Source organism: Nothoprocta perdicaria, unplaced genomic scaffold, assembly GCF_003342845.1.
Source record: "Nothoprocta perdicaria isolate Ctin4 unplaced genomic scaffold, notPer1 scaffold_59, whole genome shotgun sequence".
Classification (NCBI taxonomy): domain Eukaryota; kingdom Metazoa; phylum Chordata; class Aves; order Tinamiformes; family Tinamidae; genus Nothoprocta; species Nothoprocta perdicaria.
In genome coordinates this window covers 652,479-677,674 of record NW_020455854.1, presented here as the reverse complement: position 1 = coordinate 677,674, position 25,196 = coordinate 652,479, and the positions used below count along the sequence as shown (strand labels likewise).

Here is a 25,196-nt window from a genome sequence, read left to right as displayed (position 1 = left end):
CAGAGGTGGCCGCGCGCGCCCGCCACGGAGCCCGCGCTCGCCCCGCTCCCCCGGCCGGTACCGGCGCCCGGAGCGCCCGGCTCCTGCCCCGCGTCCTGCGCCAGCCAGAGCTGCCCTGGCAGAGCTGCCCTTACCTGGGCGTCGTGCAGCCCGTGTAACGAGCGGCCTCCAGGGCAGCGCCTGTGGGGAGAGGGACGAGAGCAGGGTGCTCCTGTGCTGTGAGCCCATCCGGGCCAGAAGGCGGGCGAGCCTCGGATGTGCCTTTCCCASGGTTCTGCTCAAGGGGCTGCCTCAGAGCCCCTGCAAGACCCAGGAAATCCCAAGTCCTGGATGCGGCCGAGCTGCACGGTGGGGTATTGCAGCTGTAGTTGTTGCAGCTGTAGTGCCAGGCCTGGGAACTCGTATGTCATGTAAAAATATTTAATGTCTTGGTCCTTGGAAACTTCCTGCATCTGTTCTCCATCCCAACTCCTGGCCGCTCATGCTGTGCTCTGTGTTGCCTTGTCTGTCCTCTGGCTCCTGATGAACAGATTTGTAGGTTGTTGGTGTGGTCTGTGGTTTCCCTTTGGGTTGTGAAGAGAGAACAGGGTGGAGGAAATCATCTGACAAATAGGGTCGCTATCAGGGTTAGATTGTTAGATTTATTGTGCTGCTGAAGGCCACTTTGGTGTTTCTAGGCAATTCACTTCCTCTACCAGGGCGTGTTAGCATCCCTTTCTGTGTATCTTTCCATCTTTGTGCAAAAGAACTCTCATGTCTCCATTGGATCCAGCAGAATGAAGGTTTTGTTGATCAACCTGTAGTTTAGGTTTCCCCCTGAAGGGAAGAAAAATAAATCAGTAGCTGCATGGGGTGGAAGTAGAAATGAAGAGGGAGAAAGAGGACCTCGTTGGGCGCCGTGGTGGCGCTCGCTTGGCTGTGGGCTGCTGGGACGGCCACGTCCTGCCTTTGCTGGAGCGCAGCGGGCAGGACGGCTGCTGCCTCTCGCACGAGCAGCGCGGCCGTGCTGCCCGGGGACACCGTGGTGCCGGCAGCGCTCGCCCGCAGTGACCTCTCCTTGGGCTTGTCTTGGGGCCCAGCTGCAGAACCCTGGCACTTAATGAGAGCTGAGCTGCAAGCATCACGTCCCTAGCGCTCCGTGCGAGAAGAGCGAGGGCTCGCGGCCGCACAGCGAGGGATCTAAGTTCTCCTTGTTGTTTTGAGCTGCATCCTGCTTTGTGTCCCATTTCCCACCGATTATCCAATTTCCTCGKCTCGGGTCAACGCTCACTGTGGTTCCTCTCCCAGAAGAGGTTGTGTTTCCTGGCGAGCGACGGGTTTGGGTGCAGGAATTACTGTGGGGCCCTGCTGCCTTCCCCTCTCTGTGCTGTGTTCCCCTTGTGCAGGGCCACGCTGTGTCCGTCTGTAAAATTAGGGTCACTGGATACTGAAATTTGGGGAATAACATGTCTCGTCTTCTCCATGCAGGTGGGGCAGCGACACAAGCCCTGGCAAACATGGAATTGTGTGGGCTGTGATGGAGCTCAGTGCTTGGTTAGCTCCATATGAAATGATCATCAGCCCTAGCTCATCAGCAGAGCTGGGCCAGGGAGAAGAGCTGTTCTTCCCCATCTCTTGGTCTAAAGAATTTGTTTTTCAGGCTTATTCTGCAAGTCTCTTTCTTGCAGTCTTTCTGCAAGTCTCTTTCAAAGTTTGCAAGACATTTGCAGGAGGTTAGGATGGAGCTGCTAACGATCAGGTGGAATCAGGTGAAGGTGTCAGCTGCCTTAAGAACCGAGGGCTCTTTTTTCTAAGGACAGAGTGACTGGGGAACAGTTTTTGCTTGCGGCTGGAGTAGTGCATCTTGATCCAAAGCTCTCTGGGAGGAGAGCTCTGCCAGGGCTCTGTCAGCCTCACAGTAAAGAAATTCTTCCTGATGTGGAGATGGACCTTTATAGAGTGCTCCTGATGCTGGTGTTTGTGATTTATACTAAAATATCTTGCATTGCATCTTCCAGCCAAAGGAGCAGCATGTCTCCAGAGAGGGATACTGCAGCGCCCGAGTGCCTGGCGCAGCATTGCTGTCCTCGGCACACCCCCTGGCCGGCTCTACAGCACACAGACAGCAGAGAGCAAGGAGGAAGAGCCCATGCACACCATCATCAGCGACACGGAGAACGTGGAAGGTAAAACTGGCTGTTGTGTGGGAGCTCTCCGTGGGTAAATCCTGCACAGAGACCGTCTGGGTGCCCTAGCTGTGAGGATGAGCCCTCTGCAGTCCTCTGGGAGGGTGTTTCTGTCTCTGGAGAAGGTGCAGGCATTTGCCGGGCAGATCCCTGTTCCCATCTGTACAGTGCCATCACCTCCTCAAAACTGGAACGTGTAAATCGGAATGACCTTCAGTGAGAAATGAGGCTGTTGAGACTGAGGGAGGAAAGTCCTAGCTTGGTAATTGGACATTGTGTGCAGGCTCCATGGGCCCCAGAATTTACTTAAAAAGAGACTTTTGTCCCAGAACCTGCTCTCCCTGCGCATTCGACTGCTGGATGATGGAGGTCTGATGAGAATCCTGCTGTCAACCCTTTTCTTAGAAGGAATTGCGCATCTCCGGAGGAATGTGCTTTAAAGCAAAGTCAGGTGGATTGTTAGAGTGCAGAAATAGCATCTTAACTCAGGGCTCCCATGGCTTTTCTGTCAGGTACTTCTGAGACCACAGGTCTGTAAAGCCCCCCAGCAATTTTGGGCACAGTGTCCTCCTGCATCCACACCCCTGCTTAGCCCCAGTCCCCAGAGAATGTAGGTCCTTGTCAGCAGGGCATTGCAGAGGCGTTGTGCGTCCCTGGCTTTTCCTGGGATGCTTCAGTCTTTCTAGTGCCTCTAGCATGAGAAATTATATTTTTGAAAGGCCAAAGATGGTGTCTCAATTGAGATATTTTGTAGAGGAGAATCCTATTTCTGGCAGCTCAGTTAAATACATAAGTAGCTGTGTATATGYACTCGCTTGAAGACTCTATAGAGATCTGAGAATCAGGCCCGTGCTCTCTTAGGCTCACAGTGTTGTTTGGACGTCAGAAATGGTGGTGGGCTCAAACAGCCCTTGGAGCAGAGCACGTGCAGATGGTTCCCTTGCAAATCGAGTCATGGAAGTGCATGGGGGCAGGCTGCAAACCACAGGAGAAAGGCAGGTTAGGGATTGCATGGAGCCACAAGTTAGGAATAAGGGGAGTTGCCTTTCACTTCTACTGATTGCTCTGCACCACAGACATAGTGAGCAACACACAGACCTTCTTTGACTGTCCTGAGCTTTGTGTGTGAGGAGGTGAGGGGCTTGACAAAGCCTTCTGCCTCACAGGGCTACAAACGTCATCATCTCCTTGTCATCATCTTGTCATGAGCTGCAGCTGCCTGTGTCCCGCCTTGCTTCAGGCCTTCGCTCCTGGGAGGCTGAAGCACATGGCAGGCTGCCAGTTTGCCCAAGAGGACCTCAGTGAAGTGCTTCACCGCTGTTTGTGYGATTTCTTTCTAGGTGCAGCCTCCAAACATGAGTTTCAGGCTGAGACGAAGAAACTGCTGGACATTGTTGCTCGTTCTTTGTACTCAGAGAAGGAGGTAGGACACCCACTTCTGAACTGGTACTTCTTTCTTAGCTAAACCCAATCTCTGACAAAGATTATGTCCAAGATGGACAAGCTATGAGAGGATCATCTCACCTTCTGAGCAAATGCTGGGCTGCTCACATCCCATGCTACCGCGAATGTAGTTTTCTTAAGACATCTTGAAAATGTTTTTTGAAAACAATGTCCAGGTGACTCCGTGAGCATTTTAGAGCCTCTGCACTTTACTATGGAGTTCAGACACTCCTGTTCTCCTGGCAGGCAGTGGAGAAGTGCAGCGTTCTTTCTAATGGGTAGAATATTAGTCTGCAAGAAGGCAGTAAGTTCCTGGATTTCYGAGACTCTTGTGTTGCAGGTGGGGCCAGGCTGCAGTGCAAGAGTGTTTCCCTTCCCTAGGTATTTATCCGGGAGCTGATCTCCAATGGCAGTGACGCACTGGAGAAGCTGCGTCATCGTCTTACGACAGAAGGGAAGACTTTGCCGGAGATGGAGATTCATCTGCAGACGGACCCTGGGAAGGGAACCATCACTATCCAGGTACTGCCCTTTGGTGACAGGAGAATCACAGTCCCTGCTTCTGTCACCACTGGCTGTCATCCCATGGAGGTTTAGTGGAAACTGGGTATCAGTGCAGGTCCCTTGGATTCCTAGGCCTGCTTGAAGAAGTGTTCTGTGCTCTGTCAGACTCCCGTTCATGAAGGTTCATCATTCACCTCAGACTGTGATGAGAAGCTAGCAGTTAATCTGCTTCTCATTTTCCCCCTCAGGAAATTTCCCTGCTTCTCCCTTCCCTGTTAGGAGGTAGGCAGTCGGAGGTAGGTAGCTTTTCTCCTGGTGCCTCATCTGGTGCTTTTCCTGGGYTGTGTATGCATCTCTGACTAGAGAAGTTGAGAACTGGGTTTTATCCTTATCTTYGGATGAGAATTCTCTTCCCTCTTTAAGTTTGAGGTTCTACACGGTATCAGGCAGACCTTTGCTGTCCCCTTGGTCATTGAGAGACGCCCAGGTGGTGAAAAGAACCTCCCTTGCTGATTCTTCTTATCCCTTCCTGCTCTAGGATAGACCCAAGTCCAGCTGGTGCTGAGACTCTGCCCTGACATTCCTGTGGGACATGGTCCTTCTCTCTCTAGTTTGATTGCTTTTGTTCCTGGCGGTTGTCTAGGAGGAAGTGTGAGACTCCATTCTGGTGTCTTGACGAGGATGCTAGTGCAAGTAAGGGGGGCTAGAACTTCCTCATGCACCAGCGTCAGCCCTGTGAGAGGAGCTTTGTACCATTCTCAGGAGAGTGGAGAACAAGGCAGGCAGCAGTGTGAGTGAAGGGTGACCCTAGCAGGCCCAGGAAAGAGGTGAGCTCGGACCAACACACGATGTGGTGTTTTTCACGCGCGACCAAAGCCCTCGCTGCTAGAGACTGCTCAGTTATTTCATCCTTCTCCGCAGAACAAGCGGCTGTGGTTGCCATGGGGAAGTTAGTGATCGTCAGAGGGCAACACAATTATCCACCCAAAGATTTTCGAATCGTCATGCAGGGACTTTGCTATTCCTGTCACACCTGACAATTGCATTTTTCTGACTGCTGTAAAACACTGATTCTTTAATGAGCTTAGACTCAGGCAGGGTGTTCTCGTGTTGCTCATGTGTCTCTCCCTCTACAGATTATAGTGGACAGATAGCCTCCAAGCCTGAAAAACATACTTAAAATTCAGGCGTAATCATTGTAAAAACTGCCCCCTTCTTTGACAATTTGGTTAAGAGGCCTGGGTGACCACCTTGGAGAGGGGGTGAATGTGATGTTATTCCCAACTAGCTCTGTTAGAGATTCGGTTTTTTTATATACCCCTGACCAACTGTCTGTGTGTCCCTAATGCGCCTAAATGAGTCTTAACTAGCAAGCCATTAACTGCAGCAGTTCTGCACTCTGAGAAGGGCGAGAGCACAGTGCTGCTGCAATCTCCCTTAATAGGTTTGCCTTCTCAGTAGTGCCTAAAGCTCCTTACCTCCAGTGCAGGGTTTATTTTTAACCTCTTGAAAAAACGTCCTGAATATGACGGTTATTCCGAACAAGCCTTATTGAGAGCATTTCTACACAGTTTAGGAATGTGAAGGTGCACGTTGTGTCCCTCGAGGCAGCCTGCAGGAATGCCTGAGACGCAAATAGACTTGTCCCTTAGTAACTCTGTTTTCGGCACCCACTAGGACCCCCTCAAAACAGACGCAGCAGCCCCCTGACCTGTGATCTACCACATGCGGCCCCTTCTTCTTCCAGACAGACCCTGTTGTTTCACTTTGCCCTTTAAATCCTTGTCCTCGGATCTTGATGCTGCATTTTGCCCCTGGATCTGCTGGATTTTTCCCTGTCCCCTTGCAAATCCTATAGCATCTCTCTGTGTCCAGTTGAGAACGTGCAAGTCTGTAATACATGATGGCTTCCCTGCATGTACATCATCAGGGCTTCACCCGCACCATTTCTTTGGCGATTATCTAGCTCCAGCAAAGGGCAACAGTCACCTCTGTTAAGTGGCAGCAGTTGTGCTCACCTCTCAGTCAAGAACATCTTGATCAGGAACAAATTTTGGTCGTTAGCGCAGTGAGATTCTGAGCTTGGTGTCCTTGTTTAGGGCTGTCGTACCTGAGCACTGCCAAGCAATGTGTCTGCTATGAGGAACTGGGAGGTCTGATGTTCCAGTGTTGGGAGTCTGCTTTCCACCAGATCGCACCATCTTTGTGCCTTCACCAAAGCCCTGCTGTTTTAGCAAATTTCACAGTGTTCTCCACCCTTTTGAGAGCTGCCTCATACATTTCTAAGACAGCTTCATCTGGTAGCCGCCACAGCTTGCAGGGTCAGCTCTCTTAAGCAAATTAACTTGAAAATGTTGCTGGGAGAGGGGGTGGTTTCAGTGAGGAAAGATCTGCAGAGCCTTGAGGTTTTTGGACCCTCTGAGGAGGGAACAGAGCATCCTATGAAGACATCCAAAGCCCTGTGACCACAGAGCTCTATCTCCTCACCTGCATGAGGCGCCCTGGGGCCCGTAGGCTCTTGGCTGTGTCCAAGTGCTGATGCTSCGTTTGGGGATACCCCTGTGTTTGTGGGAGCTTGGAGGCTGGAGAGGTGCTTGCTGGTCGATGCTTMATCTAGGGCCGGGACTGAGCTAGCGGTTTAGAGGAAATATTGCTGGGGAAATCGGAGCTAATGTTGATTGCTGGGTGAGGGATGGTGAGTTGAGTTTGTAACATGGGTAAGCTGCAGGTCTGTTGCAAGCTGGGGCTGCTCTGTTCCCTCTGCTGAGCTTTCTTCTCATTTTGCAGTCATCCGAAGGCAGTGCTTGTGAAGCCCAAAATACCAAATTCGCTGTGTTTGGGAGGAGTTAAAATGCCTGCAAACGTCACTCCTCCCTGCATCACTGCGCAGATCTTTCCTGGCCTGCGAGTTGCAAACCCTCTGCAGCAGCGACTGGCTTGTTCCAGGGCTCTCCTAAGGGCCCGAGATCATTGGACTTTGGCAGTTGCAGGCAGGACGCGGGTCCCACTCGGCGCTGGGTCGTGTCCTGGCAGGCAACCCATACCATGGGCAGCACCAGGGAGGCTGCTGATGCCGAGCTGCGTGCAGCCCTGCAGCGTCCAGCTGCCGCCCGCGCTCGAGGAAGCCGAGCAGCCAGAGAGGGGAAAACGCAGGAGGAGCTGGAGGGGTAAAGCCGGTGGCGCTAGGACGAGCCTTAGGTGGAGTGAAGCTGGCAGGAGGGCGCCACGGCTTGCAGGGGTGGGCGAAARCTCCCTGTTGTTGCATCATCTGCAACAAAGAAGCTGGAGAAGCAAAAATGTAAACKCATCTAAATCTGTTTCCTAGGGAAAAGAGTGCAGGATCTTTTTTCCTTCTTCCTGCCAGAGTAAGAGCTAGTCACACTGAAAAATGGGAAATTCACAGTGGATAAAAGAAAGTATTTTCTGAACAGTCCTTATTTAAACTTGGTTCGGTAAAGGCCGAGCCTGTAGCAATGCTCAGAATTATAGATAATGTTAGCAGCAGGTACTGGAAAGGAAACAAAGCCTCAGGCACTCTGCTYGAGGCAGCTTTTAGGTATTAGGCTAAGATTGTTCTGTATCTGCATGCATCAGTTTTATTGTGCCTTTTCATGGGCTAATTGCTGCTGCAGAACGGTTTGGGTGCTAAACCAGAACTCTACTTCACCATGGCTGTTGTCCTGGCCTTGTGAATCTTAAGTCTCTWTAAGCAAGACATTTAAATTAAAGGGTGGGGGACAGCCCTTGCCCATCAGAAATTCTGTGACTTTATTTTCTTGTCACTTGGTGAAGTGGCATGTCCTGCTTGTGTTATTCTTCTGATGCTCTGTCAAGGTTTCACCRAAGTTAGTGTTTCTCCACAAAGCAGAGTGAAAGCCTCAGTAGCTCTGCAGTGTGTGGCCTTTCTTTTGGATGTAGCAGCAATGGCTGCAGGCAGTTAGAGTTTGATTAATGGATCGTTAGTCTAACAAGATTCTGCAGTTCTTCAAGTTGGACCTACATAACAAGCAAAGAAAATGTTCCTGCACCAAGCTTCTTGCTAATCAGTTAAACGAAGCAATTTGGTGTAAACTAGGTTTGCTGCTGTAATCGTGGGCAGGTTGTATCTCCATTACAGAAAAATAAGTGTGAATATGAGAACTGTGCACTGACTGGCCAGATGAGACAGCGGGGCTGAAGCTGGCCACTTATTTCCTCGTCAAGGAAGGTGGAGGTGCTCRGGACTGCAAAGCAAACACAAGCACTTCATGCTGGGAGCGTGGAAATGCTGCGTGCAGGCATCCAGATGTCCCTGCGCACACAGYTCCCCTGTTTGCAAACTTCGAGCACCCACAAAGGTTAGAGCAAAGTGCAGAGAAAGCACAAAGGTCCTGAGTGGTTGAGCAACAGGTTTTGTGTCTGGGAGGTCTCTACAAACACACGAAACAACAAAGCTGGTTTTCAGCCACTCTTTCTTCAGCAGAAATGCTGATGTATTTAGGGTGTGTATTTCAACGAGTGTGATTGTATTGCTTGAAGTTGTATGTGTCTTGTGCTCTGCTCTGCAAACACACTGTGTGTGAAAGCCACTGGTTTCCTRCAGGTAATCTTGAAGGTCTCTTATAGGGGTGAGGACTTGTAGTGTGCAGAGGGCCGGGGCTCTGTGWGGGGGGGCTCAGAGGTAGGCTGTGAGAGTGTGTGCTCTGCACCTCCGAAATCCCAGAGGGAAAACTGAGCCACCTGAGCGGATTGCTGCTTCCCAGCTGTAGCAGGTCTCTGCAATTAGACTTCAGTAAACAAAGTGTCAGCACAGGGAATTTTGTTTCCTGCTGTGCAGTAGTTGGCGCCTCCACAGCGGAGCTGGGAAGTAGCACTGGACACTTTGAACATATCCCTCACGTCTCACAGTTTGGAGCCACCTTGTCCGCTTTGTTTCACATACCGTAGCAGAATTCCACTGCAGCTGATTTGAAGCTGTTAAAACTTTTCCTGCGGCCTGGAGGGAGGCCTGGAAAGTGTCCGCAGCGGAAGCGGCGCCGGGTGCAGGTGGTGGAGCAGAGAGGCCCCGCAGCAGTGCTGGCCGAGTGCGGCTGGGAAGCGTGGAGCGCGCTGTGATCCTGCAGGCGCCGCTGGCGGCGGCTCCTGGCCAGAGCGCAGCAGCCCGYGCGGCTGCCGGAGGCACCGGGACGTCCTGCCGCTTCCTTCCTTGGATTTTATGGAGCGCAGGCCCAGGGCTCTGCTCCCGTCCCGCACCGAGGGGGCCCCGGGCAGGAGCTCCCGCCTGCCGGGGCCTCACGGGGCTCCACCTGGCGCGGAGAGGCGGGAAGCGCAGGCCAGGCCGGCTGGGAGCCCTTGGAATCTGCAGGGTGCTTCCGGCTCCACATGCCCAGGTATTTTCCTGCCCTAGGAAGCGGCTGCTGTGCCAGGCTCTTGGGCCAGCCCCGGGAAGGCAGCTTTCCTCCCTGCTGCCCGGGGAAGGAGGCTGTGCTGAGCCCTGCTCRCTTTGTTCCTTGTGATTCACCCTCGCCAAACTTGGCTCCAGGAACTCGAGCATTTTGCAGAAAGTTTGGCAAGGAATTCTGGCTTCAATAGCCAAATACGTTCAYGGGGCAGGGATATATATGTATATGTATATTTTAAACATGCTGGAATTTGGGAATGACATGCAGTGCTATAAAAAGGAGTGGAGCAGAGAAGTTGAATTCTGCTTAGGGTCCTGCATGAGCAAAAMCTGCACCAGATGCTGAAAACACTTTTCAGGCCTTTTCCGCCCTGGAGGAAAGAATCATGTCAGATTCCTGAGATTTTGCCATACCCCGTTTGTTTTTCCTGGCTTTTCACTCCCACTGTTGAGAACTTACCTGGCACCCTCCCCTTTCTCAGCCAGGAGGTCTGGCTGGCCATGCCAGAGCTGATCAAGGGGAAGGTGTCGCCGTGCGGTGACTCAAGCCGTGCAGAGGCAGGGAGAGGTCTCACCAAGTGACCCGCAGAGCACCTCGGTCAGTCACTGCACAAGTTGTCCAYGGTTTGATTGTTCAGTGTGGTTAAACACTGAATTAAAAAGCTGCACTAGCACTAGTGAGGCTGCCTGGCTTGGCTAGTAAATAAACCTGCTAAGTGCACSACACAGGTGACAGGGCTGTGCTGTGCCAGAAATGGCTCCTGCATCCCTCCTCCGAGCCCACTGTGGCTCATTTTGCTGACCCTTGCTGAATCYCTCCCTTGTATCAACAGCACTTGAAGTTTGTCTGGTTTTGCCAGATACTATCAGCTTTGCTAGCTGTGCTCACAGACGCTTGACAAGAACTGAACTCTTCAGATGAACCAGAATCACCTTTCACTTGGCTAATTTTCATAGTGCTGCCTTACCTAGTAGCTCAGAACGAGTCTGAGTGGCTTCGCAGGATGGTTGTGCCAGGTAGAGAAGTTGCTGGAGTTTGGGAGGGGGAAAGGCTCCTGCTTTTGTAAAGCAGCATCATGAGAGCATTAGCATGTGCCTTGCACTTTGCTTTCCTGGGAGATATGTGTGGAGAAGGCAGAAGGCAGAGAGGAGTCAAGCTGGGGTCCTGTGTGAGAGGGTGGCAATTTCTAAGTGGCCTTTGCTGCTCCCCTTGAAGCCTTAAGGTCGTCCAAAGGTGTTGGGGCAAYGATTGAAGTTGGAGCCAAGTCTGGGCTCTGCTGCAGCCTTTTCTGTGTGGTACTTCAGGGGCTGCTGCACTGGCAGCAGGAGTTGTAATCTGCGTGCARGAGGACGAATGCAGATTGCAACTGGGGACGACAGCAAGCCATGGCCTTCAAACCTGGACTGAGCACCCTGAGCTGTGGCCTGTGCAATAGGGGTGCAGCTGGGCTCAGGCTCTTCCCGCAGGCAGTGTGTTCCCAGCTCCCAGGCTCAGGGAAGTGGCCTCTGCCAGCTTCAGCTTCTGTGGAGCATCTTTCAGGGGGAAAGATTGACAGTAGGTGCAGATGRGTAAAGGGATTCCCTGCCCTGTCACTGACCCCTGGAGTGAGGGAATCAGTTCTCTGTCTGCAAATTAGAAATAGGCAGTTTCTCCCCTTGCTGCTCCTCAACTTACGGKTCCTTTAATTTCCATTTCACTTGATTAGGGATGAAAGCTCTCTACATGCAGAGCATTGTCAGAGAGATGTTTTGTACCCAAGCAGAAATCTCTTTCCAGCGCTACCACACAGACTTTTGATAGAGGTGTAGAAGCCAGCTTGTCTTGGCATGTTTTTGTTTTCTCTCTGTGTAACTTTGGAGTCTCCAGACTCTTTGGTGGCTGCAAGGCAGCCGTGGCTGCCCCACGGAGCTGTTTCGAGGCCACTGTTCTGACCAGGTATTGGAGAAATGAGTCATAGCTGGAAGGYTGCTGCTGCGCTTACTCCTGAAGTGGCTGGATGAGGTTGGGAGTCAGAGATGAAAGCTAGCTGGCACTGGTTACCAGAGCAATGCCTCTGTGCAAGTATTTCAGCTGCAGTTTGTTRTTTCTTTTCAGGACACAGGTATTGGGATGACCCAGGAAGAGCTTGTTTCTAACCTCGGTACCATCGCTCGATCAGGCTCCAAGGTAAGTTGGCATGAGGCCTCCCTTCCGGCCCTTCAGAAGAATATTTTCCAATTACAGCCACTTTTGTGTTCCCAGTGATTTCTCATTCTTTTTCTCCCCTGGGCCCCTAGTGCAGCTGTGAAAATGTATCCCCCTTTGGCCTTTAGTGTTGTGCAGCTTCTCTGCCGTGTGCCGCAGGCCTGCGGTGCTGAAGCAGCTCTGATGGGCTGTGGGCCTCATGGTGCTGCCCAGGCTGCCCTCACTCCCCAGAGCTGGTGCTTTTCTCTCCAAAATGTTCTCATGGAGGGGCACACGTTCTCCTGCATTCTCAGTGACAGTTCAGTGCATTCAGCTGCCAAGTTGCCATATATTTTACTTTTTGTCCCATCTCTGGAGTCACCATTCCGAGATTTCTGGTTGACTCTTTTCCTTTACTGCTAGCTGCAGCTTGATTTTGCCCTGGGCACTGCTGCCCTTTTCCAGAGGTGCTCCCCTCCCCATGGGAGAAGCCCCTTTCCCTAGGCCCCCTCTTGGGAGCACTGGCAYAGGAGGTGCGGGGGGAAGTGCTGAAGGGCCAGGGCTGCAGCGCCCACCTGGGGGTGGGTCACAGCCTCCCAATGGTACCGATGACACCGCACACCTGTCTGCATCTCCTTCTCTGTCCCTGCAGGCATTCCTGGATGCTCTGCAGAGCCAAGCTGAAGCCTCTAGTAAAATCATTGGCCAGTTTGGAGTGGGTTTCTACTCGGCTTTCATGGTGGCTGATAAGGTGGAGGTGTTCTCGCAGTCTGCAGAACCTGGGAGCCCAGGCTACCACTGGTCTTCAGATGGGTAAGAGTCCACGGGATGGGACAGAAGCTCGTAGCCATGGAAGCTGTGCAAAGCAAGACAGGGTGTGTGGGCTTGTGAGGTCTTTCATAGCTGGACATACTGGTTTAGAGCCTGTTCAGATCACGTGTAACAGCAAAGTGTGGCCAAATGTGACAGGGTGAACAGCCACAGAGACCAGATTCCCTGGTCAGAGCAGGCATGTTGTGTGTAAAGGCAGTACCTGCCTCTCCTGAAACAAATTTTATTTTTYAGTTGCTAGTTCTTTTGTCTAGTTGCTCAAATTGTTGAAAAAAGCATCTTGTCCCTGAGGTATCAGACTGCCTGGGGTAACAGATCAGYTGCTGTGTCCATACTGCTGCACCCTTTGAAGGCCAGACTGTCATTGCTTCCCCGTTTGTCCCAACATTGAGCTCTCACCAAACTGTATGCTCCCCATCTGGCATTTGTTTAGAGACAGGATGGAATGGCCATCAGAATGGGCTGGCTTTCACTGAGCACAGCTGCTTTTCATCGTAACAAGTTACTGCTGTTCCAGTGGAAATATATATAAAGAGGGGCCCACGAACAAATCAAAGAATCATCAAGGGGGAATGCAGAAGACTGGGCGTTATGGTCAACACCAATGATAGGAAATTACAGGTACAGGTTAGGCCCACACAGCCCATTTGATCTGAGGGTCAGTTTGTTTTCTGCAGGAGCCACTGGCATCTTTGTGGAGACTCCAGATCTCAGGACATACTGCTCCTTATAAGATAGCCACGCATTCTGGGAGTTTCTCAAAGACACAGAGAGCATTCAGGCATCCAATTATTTACCTTCYCATTGGCTCTGAAGTGCTGTAGGTGCTCTTAGTTTAATAAAATGTTTTCATTTCACATCACAGCTGAGGCACAAGCTGACGTACAATTTGTTTCTAACCCTAGTTCAGGAGTGTTTGAGATTGCAGAAGCATCTGGTGTCAGAACTGGGACTAAGATTATCATCTACCTCAAAGAAGACTGCAAGGAGTTTGCAAATGAAGACAGAGTCAAAGGTGAGCGGAGTGAGGAAATAACGTTGTCTTCTGAGAGGCTGCGTAAAATCTTTTGGTTGCCCAGGACTTGAGAGGTGAAATTATAGTGTTTTTTTAATCTCTCGAGGCACCTTTCATCTGCTATTACTGAAGAAACGCACTCTGTTGTTTTCAAGAGGTGACTCTTGCATGTCTGCTTTTCCTTCCAGAGGTGGTGACAAAATACAGCAACTTCATCAGCTTCCCACTATACCTCAATGGGAGACGAATTAACACATTACAGGTGAGCAAGAGAGTCACTCCTGGAGATAAACGACTGTCAACCTCCTCCATCATCAGCAGATAAAGAAACAGAATAAAGCTGCTGCCTGCCTCTGGTGATCAGGAAGGATCATCCGGGATGTCACAGACCTGTAGTGATAATTTCATTAGAATAAGAGGAGACAACCTGGCAGAAGTCCTGCTTGTTTACATTTGTTAGAGAATTCTTGCCAATTAGCAAATCAGGTTTTGTTTTTAGGTACCTTTGTAAAATTTACCTTCCTCGGGATGATTGTCTCAGTGCTTTGTAGTTCTTATTTTATAATATGCCGAGGACACATTAGTGATCTAGGGACTGCTCACATTGTTGGTGTGCTGGCACCTCTTGCTGCAGTTCTTTTAGCACAGCACAGAAAATCCAGGGCATGTTTGGCTTTCCTATTGGTGCAACTCGCAGCCTGATTTTTTTTTCATAGCTGTTAGTTGAACACTGCTCATACTAGCATTTTCTGACCACTTAAATAATAGAGCAGCCAACCCCATTTCAGTCTGAAATCCTCAGTCTAATTGCAGTTATCTAGTTAATGAAATTAGTTATTTTTAAAAATAAGCAAATCAATGGATCGTTTTTCCTCTAGCATTTTCTTTTTTGGTGCCTTGATCTAATAGGTTAACTCTTCCTCACGTAAGAGAGTAGACACTATTCTATTAGACAATAGAATTTGCTTAAATTGATTTCCTGGAATGTGGCACTGAATCTACAAACTTTCAAGCCTGAACTTAAATGTATTATCGTAATAACATATTTCAGGTTCTGTAGTTGGTGGTGTTAGTCACTGATATTTATTTGAATTCCTGCAATAATAATGTTTTTATTTCAAAGACTTTCTAACCATTTGCCTTAAATTACAAATCCAGAAATAGATTTAGACAACTGCTTGTTCTTCCTTCCTCACGATCAATAGACCAGACTCCCTGGAGAAAAGCAGTGCTAGAGTGAGGGGTGAAATGCCCTTAATAGAATCATGTACCTGTATCTTTTTATCAGAAAGTCAGTTTTCCTTTGGGATATAGCAACAACTTGATTCGCTTTATGCCTCATTTCAGGACCCTTTTATTTTTTATTTTTTTATTTTTTTTAAAATCCAGGATCTTGTTTTTCCATTCTTCCACATGTTAACATCAGTTTACTATAAACAGAGCTGTAGTTAGATCCCTGGTGTRGATTTTCCAAGATAAGCTCTTGAATACTTGCCATGTAGCTGACATTGTGGAATTAGGGGCTTTTTGTGTCTGGCGGTAGTAACTGTAGCTACGAGAAAGCCTCTGGGAAAGCAGCACTTCAGCTAACAGCAGCTGCACCTTAGAATGTAGTTGAATCCTTAATCCTACCTGTGATCCTGTGCACCTCTTCATGAGTGCTCCTGGGAGTATGAGAGCTTCATGGGAGATGAGCAGAGATCAACTGAGGGTCCCTGCTTTGCTCGTCTGTGGTAGTAGGTCTGAACTGTGATCCATCCACCTGCCCTGCAGGGAGGACAGTGTGTGTCCATTTGAAAGATGGTGCTTCCTTGCTCCAGGCCCCTGTAAACCTCAGAAAGAAGCACCATGTGCTAAAGGGCTGATATTGTGAGTGGTGGGAACTCATCTCCCTGCTCCTCCCCAGGCCCTCTGGATGTTGGACCCCAAGGACATCGGCGAGTGGCAGCACGAGGAGTTCTACCGCTTCATAGCCCAGGCTTACGACAAGCCCCGCTACATCCTGCATTACAAGACTGATGCTCCCCTCAACATCCGCAGCATCTTCTACGTGCCTGACCAGGTACGTGCCGTTCTGTCTGGGGAACTGTGGGACATCTGCCCACCTCCCCTGGAGAGGAGAGGATAGGAGAGCTGCTTAGGGAAAGGAGCTAGCAGAGACTGCAGAACTGCAAGGGGGAATGTCCAGTGCATCGTTTTGGCAGTGGCGGGGGTGCTGCAGGATAACAATGAGGCCCTGAGCCATGTCAGGAACAAGAGGTGGCTCAGGTAGGTCCTCTAGGGAACACAGGCAGTATTATCAGCTCTTGCTGGATTCAGCAGTGGCAGTGAAGACCACAGTGCTCTCTGGTCTTCTGATGTGGCCACAGTGGTAGCACTCTGCACAATGCTGGTATTCCCTTTTTGTGTCTTGCTTCCGCAGAAACCATCCATGTTCGACATCAGCAGAGAGCAGGCCTCCAGTATTGCCCTCTACAGCCGCAAAATTCTCATCCAGACCAAAGCTGCAGACATCCTGCCTAAATGGCTGCGCTTTCTTAGAGGTGTGTGGTGGCAGCAGGGCTGAGAAGCATGATTTCCTTGGGGGTAAAGTGAGGTGCTTGCCTTTCTGAGCTGCCATTCATGTCTGTCCTTGTTCAGAAGTTGCTCTGTATTGCAGGTGTTGTTGACAGTGAGGACATACCCCTGAACCTCAGCAGGGAGCTGCTGCAGGAGAGTGCTCTAATCAGGTAAGCAAGAGCATGCCTGCACCCTTCAGACTACTATGGCTCCTTTGGCTTGTTGCTGCCTAACTGTTCCTGGAAGCTGTGGAATTTCCATCCTTGAGAACTTCTGTGGTCTGGAAAGCAAATTATTTCTGAGCCATGCTGATCCTGTCTTGAGGTGTGGAAGCAGTGTGCTGTGTCACAGTCTGCTGCCTCCTCCTTRGGCCATGTGCAGTCAAGCCCTGGGCTGCCTTCCAGCATCTCTGGTCAAGAGCAGTCACAATGGAGCTGTTATTTAAAGCGTCTGAGCTTCACCACCAAATGGTGTGGAAAGCAGAAYCTAACAGCAAGTCAGCTGTCAATCCTGGGAAGCTGGTTTGTGTTTACCTGTCACCATGTATTTATGCACATATCTTAGAACAACAACTTGGCTGTCATATGCTTAACACACACGTTTGTCAAAACCTAAACACCAGCCAGCAGGGTTTTCATTTGGTGCTGAGGTCCAGGGAAAGGAGAAACTGATTTTGGAGTAGTCCTGGAGTTTCCTTTAAAAAAGCTTGTTCCTGTTGCAGGAAGCTCCGAGATGTTCTGCAGAAGAGATTGATCAAGTTTTTCATGGACCAGAGCAAGAAGGACCCTGAGAAATATGCCAAATTCTTTGAAGAGTATGGGCTGTTCATGAGAGAGGGGATTGTCACCATAGCAGAGCAGGATGTCAAGGTACCAAGTGTCCTGAAGGGCTGCAGATGAGGGGACAGAGTATTGGCTCTGAGGGTGACCTGGAATGAGGGAGGCTTCTCGAAGGGCACTCTTGTTCCTAGGTCTAACAAGACCCACAGAATCTCTAAKGTACCCTTCTCTATCTGACTCTAAGAAGGTGCTGTCCCAGCTGAGTGCTGCTTCCTACTTGGCTCAAGACATTCTGCAGTCTCTTTGCCCACACTCTGTTGCCAGCCCTTACTACTAAAACACAAACTGCCACAGGCTTTTTACCTTAGTGTCATCTTTTGCCTGGTTTCTCCTTCGAGTTTGCTTGGCCCACATCCTACCTAGGTCACTCTTCTGCCTCTTTACTATATTGAACAGAAAAATGAAATCAGTAAAATCCCCTGAGCCTTTCCACAGCGGTACAAACTGTACGTGGGCCTGGGCGTTACAGAGAGCTCTSTTGGGGTGGGAGCTGTGGTTACCTGCGCTTGGCTTGAAGGGTGCCTCTCTTCCAGGAGGACATAGCAAAGCTGCTGCGCTACGAGTCCTCGAGCCTGCCCGCAGGCCAGCTGACCAGCCTCCCGGAATACGCGGCCCGCATGAAGGCAGGAAGCCGCAGCATCTACTACCTGTGCGCGCCCAACCGGCAGCTTGCCGAGCATTCCCCGTATTTTGAAGCCATGAAGAAGAAGGACATGGAGGTGGGTGAGCAACGTGCCGCGGCCAAGGGGACGCTCTAAGCCTGCTGCATCGCTGGGCAGGGCTCTCCTGGACTGTGGAGATGGGTGGGCAGTGAGGCCTGTGATCGTTTCCACTGCATTTGCCTGCCCTCTGTCTTCGCTCAGCCTGGCTACTGCAGCTTGATGCCAGGAAAGTCCTGCTTCTCAGGACTGCAGTCAGTGCTTGTTCTCACCTGACCCAAGGCAGCAGGACTTGTCTACCTTAGGCCAGACAGCCCATGTTAGTGAAGCCCTCCAAGTGTTTGCTTCCTTTTGACGACCCAAAAGGATTTAGAAGTGCAGGATGTGTTTGCTGTGTTCTCTGGAGAAACTGTATCCAGCAGCAACAGCATTTTCAGTGCTGCCCTGCTACAGATGATGGTTTCTGCAGTGCTGGGTGCTGTTTGATGCTGTGCTGTGAGCTGATGGCTGCTGTAGAGGGATGACAGAGGGTCAGAAAGCCTGCTCAGCGTTACCATAGTCTRATTCCTCATGAGCAACAGTCTCTATGAGATAAACTTGCTAGTTTCTCTTGTGATGTTCTTGTTTGGTAGAGTGGCCTCTTGACGAAAGAAGTGCTGTTATGCACCAGGCGATGTTTTATTGTCTGCTCTTTCGGCGCAGGTCCTGTTCTGCTATGAGCAATTTGATGAGCTGACACTCCTGCACCTTCGTGAGTTTGAAAAGAAAAAGCTGATCTCGGTGGAGACAGATATCGTTGTCGATCACTATAAGGAAGAGAAGTTTGAGGAGAGCCGCCCAGGTACTGTAATGTTCCCCTGGCTCTTCCTGCCAACTGCAACCTTGTCTCTGGGTCATCCCGTSAGCATAAGCCTCCTTCAGTACTATGCCTTTCCTGAGGGTGGAAGCAAGAGCATTCATTTCTATCCTGCCTTTCTCATACTCTGAGGCAATTTGCAGTTCTTGAAGATCCCTTTCATTCCAAGTGTTGCTGTAGATAAAAGTTCAAACAATTTGCTTGTTTAAACAGAGAAAATGTCACGTGTTCCTTTGCTTTTAAGTTTTAGTAACATGCATACACTTGGTGCCCCAGCAGATCTAGGCAGGCACTSATGAGGAATGAGCCTCGCCTCTCTCGGTTTGGCTCAGTCTGGGATGGTGTGAGTTTAGAGCATGTATTTAGATGTGTGCCATGTACTGCATTCCCATTTCCCCAAGAGAACAGCTAAGTGTGATGTGGAGAGCACTGTTCCTCAGGAGTGAAACTTGGGGTCGGTAGTACAGTACAACACAGTAGTTGCCAACTCAGATGTGCCCTCTTTTCCTTTCCAGAGGCAGAACGACTATCGGAGAAGGAGGCTGAGGATCTGATGGCCTGGATGCGAAATGCCTTAGGCTCACGAATCACTGGTGTCAAGGTTTGTATAGATCATAACCTGGGCGGGGAAAAGAGGATGGCTCTTTCAGTTTCAGATACCATATATTTTTCTTTGAATCCAGAGAAAAATAATTCTGTWCTGTGTTTCCTTTCAGTAAATTGTATGAATGCTAATCTTTCTGTCATGAGGGTGGTCAGCATGGCAGGAAGAATCACATGTTAATGTGTAATGAACAAAGCCTATTTTTCCTAGTTCATGCTGAGGTTACCATAAGAGCAGGATGGTGGTGGGCTTGGATGTATACTGGTGAGGCTCATGGAGAAGGCTCATGCACATGTGAGGCTTGAGCCTCACATGTGAGCTAGAGCCTGTGGGGGTCCAAGTGCGAKCTAGAGCCTGTAGATCAAAGGGACCTTTTTGGATCCTGTCTGTTCTGTCTGTTCAGGCAGGATCTGTGGAGTGAGAATGTTCACAAGCTTGGTGTGGATCTGTTCAGAGGAGAGATCCCAAATTCTCTGTCTCAGCGCTGCTTGCTGTTCTTGCTGCAGGTGACGACACGGCTGGACACCCACCCTGCCATGATCACTATACTTGAGATGGGGGCTGCCCGCCACTTCCTTCGCATGCAGCAGCTGGCCAAGACCCAAGAGGAGCGTGCCCAGATCCTGCAGCCCACCCTGGAGATCAACACAGGGTAGGGGGRATTGACTGCAGTGTGTACTGCAGTGATGTGGTTTGTGAGGCTACCTGGACTGGTGGACATGAGCCACCACGACCAGCCTTCTGAGGACCAGGAGGGTTATAGAGTCGGGCTGGGTGCAGGGAGAGAAGCCCACAGCAGAGGGGAAAGGAAACAAGCTATTATGGCCTTCAGGTAGAACCTTTTTGTCTCACTTTGGCTTAGCTGCTAGAAACTTTACATGTGTCCAAAAGATGCCAAGTCTCAGTGTTTTTCTCTCACTCCTACAGGCACGCTCTGATTAAGAAACTTAATGAACTGAAGGACAGTCAACCTGATCTGGCCCAGCTATTGCTTGATCAGGTGAGAGCCAGGCCTTTTCCAGAGGCACCACCATCCTCCCCACAACCTGCTTGTGGCCCACGAGTGGCAGGAAACAGGACAGAGCCTTTGTAGCTCTTTGGGATCACATCCTCACGTGGTCCCCACTGGATATTTCGGTACTTGTGGTCCATGTGCTGTTGCTGCAGATCATTTCAGGTTTGAGAGTATTGTGCTCTGCCTCCTCTTTCAGTGATGACAGGCACCCTGTTAGTATTACAGTAGAAGGGACAAAGTGAAGATAGTTGAGTCCAATGAACTAGAAGACCTTGGAATTTCAGAAGAATTTTCTCCTAAGATGGGGAGAGATGGGTCTTCTGAAACTAGGCAGACTTCCAGAGATACACATTGGAGGCAGCTCACTCTGTGACAGAAAGTACTGAGAGAGAGCATCTGTTCCATRTATTTTTCTGCTCTTCTAAAAGATGTGCTTGGTCACTGCATCCAAGTCCTGCAGTCATGATATTCACCTTCCCAGCTCTCACCCAGCTTGTTCTTGCTGCTTACTAACATTTTCTTCCTTTCCTCAGATTTATGAAAACGCTATGATAGCAGCAGGACTGAATGATGATCCCAGGCCAATGGTGAACCGGCTGAACGAACTCCTCACCAAAATCCTGGAGAAAAAGTGAGCCCTAGAAGCCTGAAGGATTAACTCTGTGCTTATGTATTTTTCTTCAAGTGCAGTCGCTCTGTCAGCTATTGCAGCATCTGTCTGTTTGCAGGTACTGTGCAGTGAGGAGTTCACCTAACTGATGTACAAGGGGTTGCAGGGGTTTTCCAGGCCTTACTGCACAGGGCACTTGCAATTACTAGATCATATGTCATTGGCCTGATCCAAGTGCTATGTTCTTAGGAGCAATAAAATCTGGAGATTGCAGATAAAACAATGTCCAGGATTTTTGGCAACCTCATACCATTTCTAGACATGTCTTTTCCCAGAATACTTGATGGCCTTGTGAATCCCAGTTAGCTCCTCTCCTACACCCCTCCACATGCCCCAGGCCACTGAAGAATGAATCCCTGTGCAGTTATTTACAGCAGCTGGAACAATGTCAGTACAATCCCAGGGCAGAAAAGGTCTCCAAGCTGCTGGATAATTGAGTTCATCTTGGTATTGCTGCAGAAAAGGAGCACCAAATGAGGCTTTCTGGAGAGCCTATAGGGTTTTAAGTCCTGGTTATGACAATTTGCATGTCCAGCTGATCTGTATTTATCATAAATAAATTCCTGTTCTTTTCCAGACCCTTCACTCTACTTTGTTAGTCTTTGTGTTACCACRCTTTCAAGCTCTGAAGAGTAAGCCTGCAACTACGCTGCCGTAGGTAAAGAGGCATAGGGCTTTACTCCTAGAAGCAGACCATGTCTGTGGGCTCAGCTGTACTCTTTGGAGGCAGCATTCCTGGCTTCTAAGTAGATGTAAGATCATTTGCCATCAAAATTGATGCAAAAACACAGGAAAAAATGCTAGATTTTCATGCATGTCAAAGCTGTGCAGCACAAATAGGTTAGGAGAAATGCAATGTGGCCATGTGGCTAGGCCTTTGTAATACAGTGTATTTCATGAACACCAAAGGAAGAAATGAAAAGCTTTGCTGAGTTTATGGTGTTAACAGTACAGCAGGTGATTGCATTAGCCTGCAGGCTGGTCACCCTGGGCTCACTGATAAAGTGGCTAAGATAGCATCTGCTGATAGATGTCTGCCTGAACTGAAGCTTGAGGCTAGCTCRTAAAATCTGATGCACTCAAGAGACAGAGCATATTTACTCCAAGACAAGCATGAGTTCTCTGACGTGTATTTAACCTTTCCAATCTTGGGAATCCCCTGGGAATCCCAGCAGTCCYCTGTGCTAATTTTTGCCCTGAGGTGTTGGTGACTAGCAGATAGCAAAGCCTCTGTTGGAGTGCAAACTCACCCTTTGTCACTTCAGCACATCCAACCCGGGGAGGCGATGACAGTTCCATGGGCCTGTATGCAGCAAGGAGCAGAAGCAGCAGGATCAGGAGGGTGCTTTGACACAGAAGTACCGTTTTTGATTGTGCTGTTTTGATGCAGTAAACTTCATGATTTCATGTACCAGTTGTTGCTCCAAGTCCTCACCTCTCTGTTTCAGCTTTTCTCTTTACTTAGCAAATACCTGTGGAGAGAAAGAGGTATTTCTATATATGCTTAACATAACAGATCCTAGTGGGAAAGATTTAATGGCATTAGATTGATGAACAAAAACTGTTGAKAGCAATATAGGCAAATTGCTCCAAAGGGCTTTGGCCCTGAAAGGGTGTCCCCATGGAATGCAGCAGAGGCACTTTGGTTAATGAAACCTTTGTAAAGGATGAGCTGTTTCTAAGGTGATGGTAAAAGCAAGACATAGGAAGCTGTTTAGGACCAGCTGGGGCATGGGGGCTGATGGTCTCCTTTGCTTTTGTGCTCGCTCTACCAGATTTTTCCATGGGAGAGAATTGAGGGTCTCCAACCTCAAAAAAAAATCTGGAGTTTGAGTTTCTGGCTGTAAGCAATGCTCAGCCCCACTCTGTGCAGAAAATTAGTCTATAATGTCTGACTTTTACTGGAACTTTGTGAAACTGCTGTGTGTCTTTTTTTAGGTTCAGAAGTCGCTTTCAGTATGGGCTTGGTTTCTTTTTAAAGTTTTCTCTATAAGTAACACTTTGTGTGCTGACAAACTCCCGGTGATGAACAGTGTGGCCTTCTCTCTTGCTCTGCCCAGGCTTGTCAGCTGTGGAGTCAAACCTATATTCTCCAAGGCAGGAGATGGAAAATATTTATAGGCAGTGAAATCCAATTTGAAAGGACATTCCTGAGACCTCGTGCTTTTAAACTTGGACAGAATYCCTCTCACATCTGGCTCAGGATCTTGAAACTGGACTGGACCGTTAGGTAGTTCGCTGGGCCAGATTGAGAACAGTTTTCTGTTGTCCAGACTTCCTGCAGAGACTATCAAGGGTGTCTTGGGTATGATCCAGCTCTATGATTTATGGACAAACCGYGGGCCAGGAATCTGCAATCTAAGCTCCTCGAGCAGCAACTGTTTAAAACATTATGGGAAGAAATGGCCACTGTTTCCAAAAGAAGGGAACTTGTGAGCCATTAATAATGTTTAGCACTTCTATAGTGCTTCACAGTTGTTACTTGACAAGGAAGATGGGAGGATTGATTAAGTCAGATTTATTCTTATTTATTGCATAAATAAGTCCATATGGAGACGAAATAAATTTCCCTAAGAATCAAGMGTGAATCTGACTTAGGAGCGTAACCCAGGACTCAAGAATCCCAACACAAAGTAGAACCGACTACTTCTCCAMGGTCCAAAGGCCTATAGACAAGAACCTCCCAGGATGAGACAGGCAATATGAACATAACAAGAAATGGAAAGGTCTGTTCCCCAAAGCATTCCTGGGCAATATCCTGTTTATCTGGAAACTCCTCCCAGGATAAAAAATATGCCATCAGTCCAGATCAAAATGGAGTAATTGGCAGGAATGTGTGGACTAAAGACTTCTGTAAGTAAATAAAGTTATAAGGACTCCTAATTGCCCTAAAACTACTTACATGCAGCAGCAAGGATGAAAACATGGTAAAAGAAGCAGAGTTTCCCCCTCTTCTTAAGTCTATGTGGTTAAAAACCTGCTCATTAAAAACCTCTGCCTGATTTTACTCCCAATGTCAAGATAGTATCTGCATGAGATTTGAGGTCAGGTAATAGTTCACAAGAAGCAGTCTGTGAAGCTGAGCAAAACTGGGTTCTCCTTTTGTAGCCCAAGTGAATGAGGGATAACTAGGTTAAAACCTGTTCCAGAAGTAAATCAGTAAGCATGTAATGGAATGGTCCCAAATGAAAATGCGAAACTTGGGAAGGCCGAGCTGTAACAGGAGGCAGAGGGAGAATCAACTTGAGTTTTGTCTTTGCTAACGTGTCTGAATCGCTTGGGTGGTCTCAAACTACAACACCTCCTATGCTACTTATCTTGAAGAATATGTTGAAAGAAATCTTTCTGTGTTGAAGAAATCAAGGCTTAAGCTTTTTTTTTTTTTCTTTTTTCCTAGTAGGGCATAGAATATTTGAAGTTCTTAGACTTTCAGTGTGCACTGAATGTCTAATTCCCTCATTGAATGGTGACTTTTCTTGGAAATTTCATTTGATTTTTGCCTTCCAGGAGAACGGGAGGAAATGTCTAGATTTTAACAAGTTAATTTGAAATATATCCCCTCTAACTCATACTGTGTGAATGGGACCTACATAGTTATCTGACAGGTTTACAGGAAGAGATAGAGGAGTGCATAGTGGTGAGCACTATCCCAAAGTTTACACCTTGGGGAAAAGAAAGTAACTCTTCTTGAGGAAAATGCTATGTTGTGTCTTAGCCACAACTAACTCAATTGCTTTTGAAACAGCCTGAAGTTAAAACACAGCACAGAATCTCAAAGCCCTAACTGAATGCTGTGGAAAGGTGACATCCATCTTCCTTGTCAACTCCAGGTAGCAGAAAGCACAAATGAGAGGTAATTCTCTGCCAGTCGCCTGTTGGGCTCTGTGGCAGCCTGAGCTGTGGAGCTGTTCACCTTYCAGCTTCACTGGAAGAAAAGGGCTTGTTAAATCCCCAGACCAAGATTTAGTGGACTTTAGCAGCAGCTTTGTGGCCTGCAAATGACCACTGTAGGCTTTAACCACAGATTTGGAGAAGCGACTGCTCACAAGCAGAGGTTCTGTCTCTTACCTCCTTAACATCTATGTGTTCGTACCTTTGGATTTTTCAAACACCTTAATTCTTAACAGAAGCGCCCCTTCTGTACGTTTTCCTGTTTTGGCGCTATTTTTGCCCGAGAGCGCTGCAGAATTTTAGTGTTTTACTCTATATTTTAGTGTCTCACTTTGAATTTCGWTTTTTTCCCGCGCTTGGGGCGGGTTCCCCTCAGGGGGCGCCGCCGAGCGACCGGCGACCGTTGGGCCCGGCTCCCAGGGCGGGGCCGTCACCTCGGCAACCGCCTCGGCGTCAGCACGCCTGTGCTGCGCCTGCGCGGCGGCTGGGCGGCCCGCGCCGAGCGCGCATGCGCGCACCGCCCGCGGAGAGGAAGGCGCGAACCGTTGGGGCGCAGCGCATGCGCCTGGCCGCGGCGCTTCCCGCTGCTGTGGCGGGGCGC

The 25,196-nt window shown here is 49.2% G+C and overlaps 1 protein-coding gene across 1 annotated transcript in view; it reads left to right on the top strand.

Moving 5' to 3' along the window:
• TRAP1 (TNF receptor associated protein 1) overlaps positions 1-21,129 on the top strand; it is a 22,960-nt gene extending 1,831 nt beyond the window's left edge. Inside the window, exons 2-18 of the mRNA XM_026048961.1 lie at positions 1,998-2,165; positions 3,506-3,588; positions 3,990-4,130; positions 11,588-11,659; positions 12,309-12,469; positions 13,393-13,502; positions 13,691-13,764; positions 15,409-15,564; positions 15,925-16,045; positions 16,162-16,231; positions 16,783-16,930; positions 17,434-17,619; positions 18,262-18,400; positions 18,931-19,016; positions 19,526-19,671; positions 19,947-20,019; positions 20,568-21,129. Of these exons, the coding sequence (XP_025904746.1) occupies positions 1,998-2,165; positions 3,506-3,588; positions 3,990-4,130; positions 11,588-11,659; positions 12,309-12,469; positions 13,393-13,502; positions 13,691-13,764; positions 15,409-15,564; positions 15,925-16,045; positions 16,162-16,231; positions 16,783-16,930; positions 17,434-17,619; positions 18,262-18,400; positions 18,931-19,016; positions 19,526-19,671; positions 19,947-20,019; positions 20,568-20,669 (2,036 nt within the window). The 3' untranslated portion in view covers positions 20,670-21,129. The remainder of the gene's footprint in view (positions 1-1,997; positions 2,166-3,505; positions 3,589-3,989; positions 4,131-11,587; positions 11,660-12,308; positions 12,470-13,392; positions 13,503-13,690; positions 13,765-15,408; positions 15,565-15,924; positions 16,046-16,161; positions 16,232-16,782; positions 16,931-17,433; positions 17,620-18,261; positions 18,401-18,930; positions 19,017-19,525; positions 19,672-19,946; positions 20,020-20,567) is intronic.
• Positions 21,130-25,196: the final 4,067 nt, after the last annotated feature.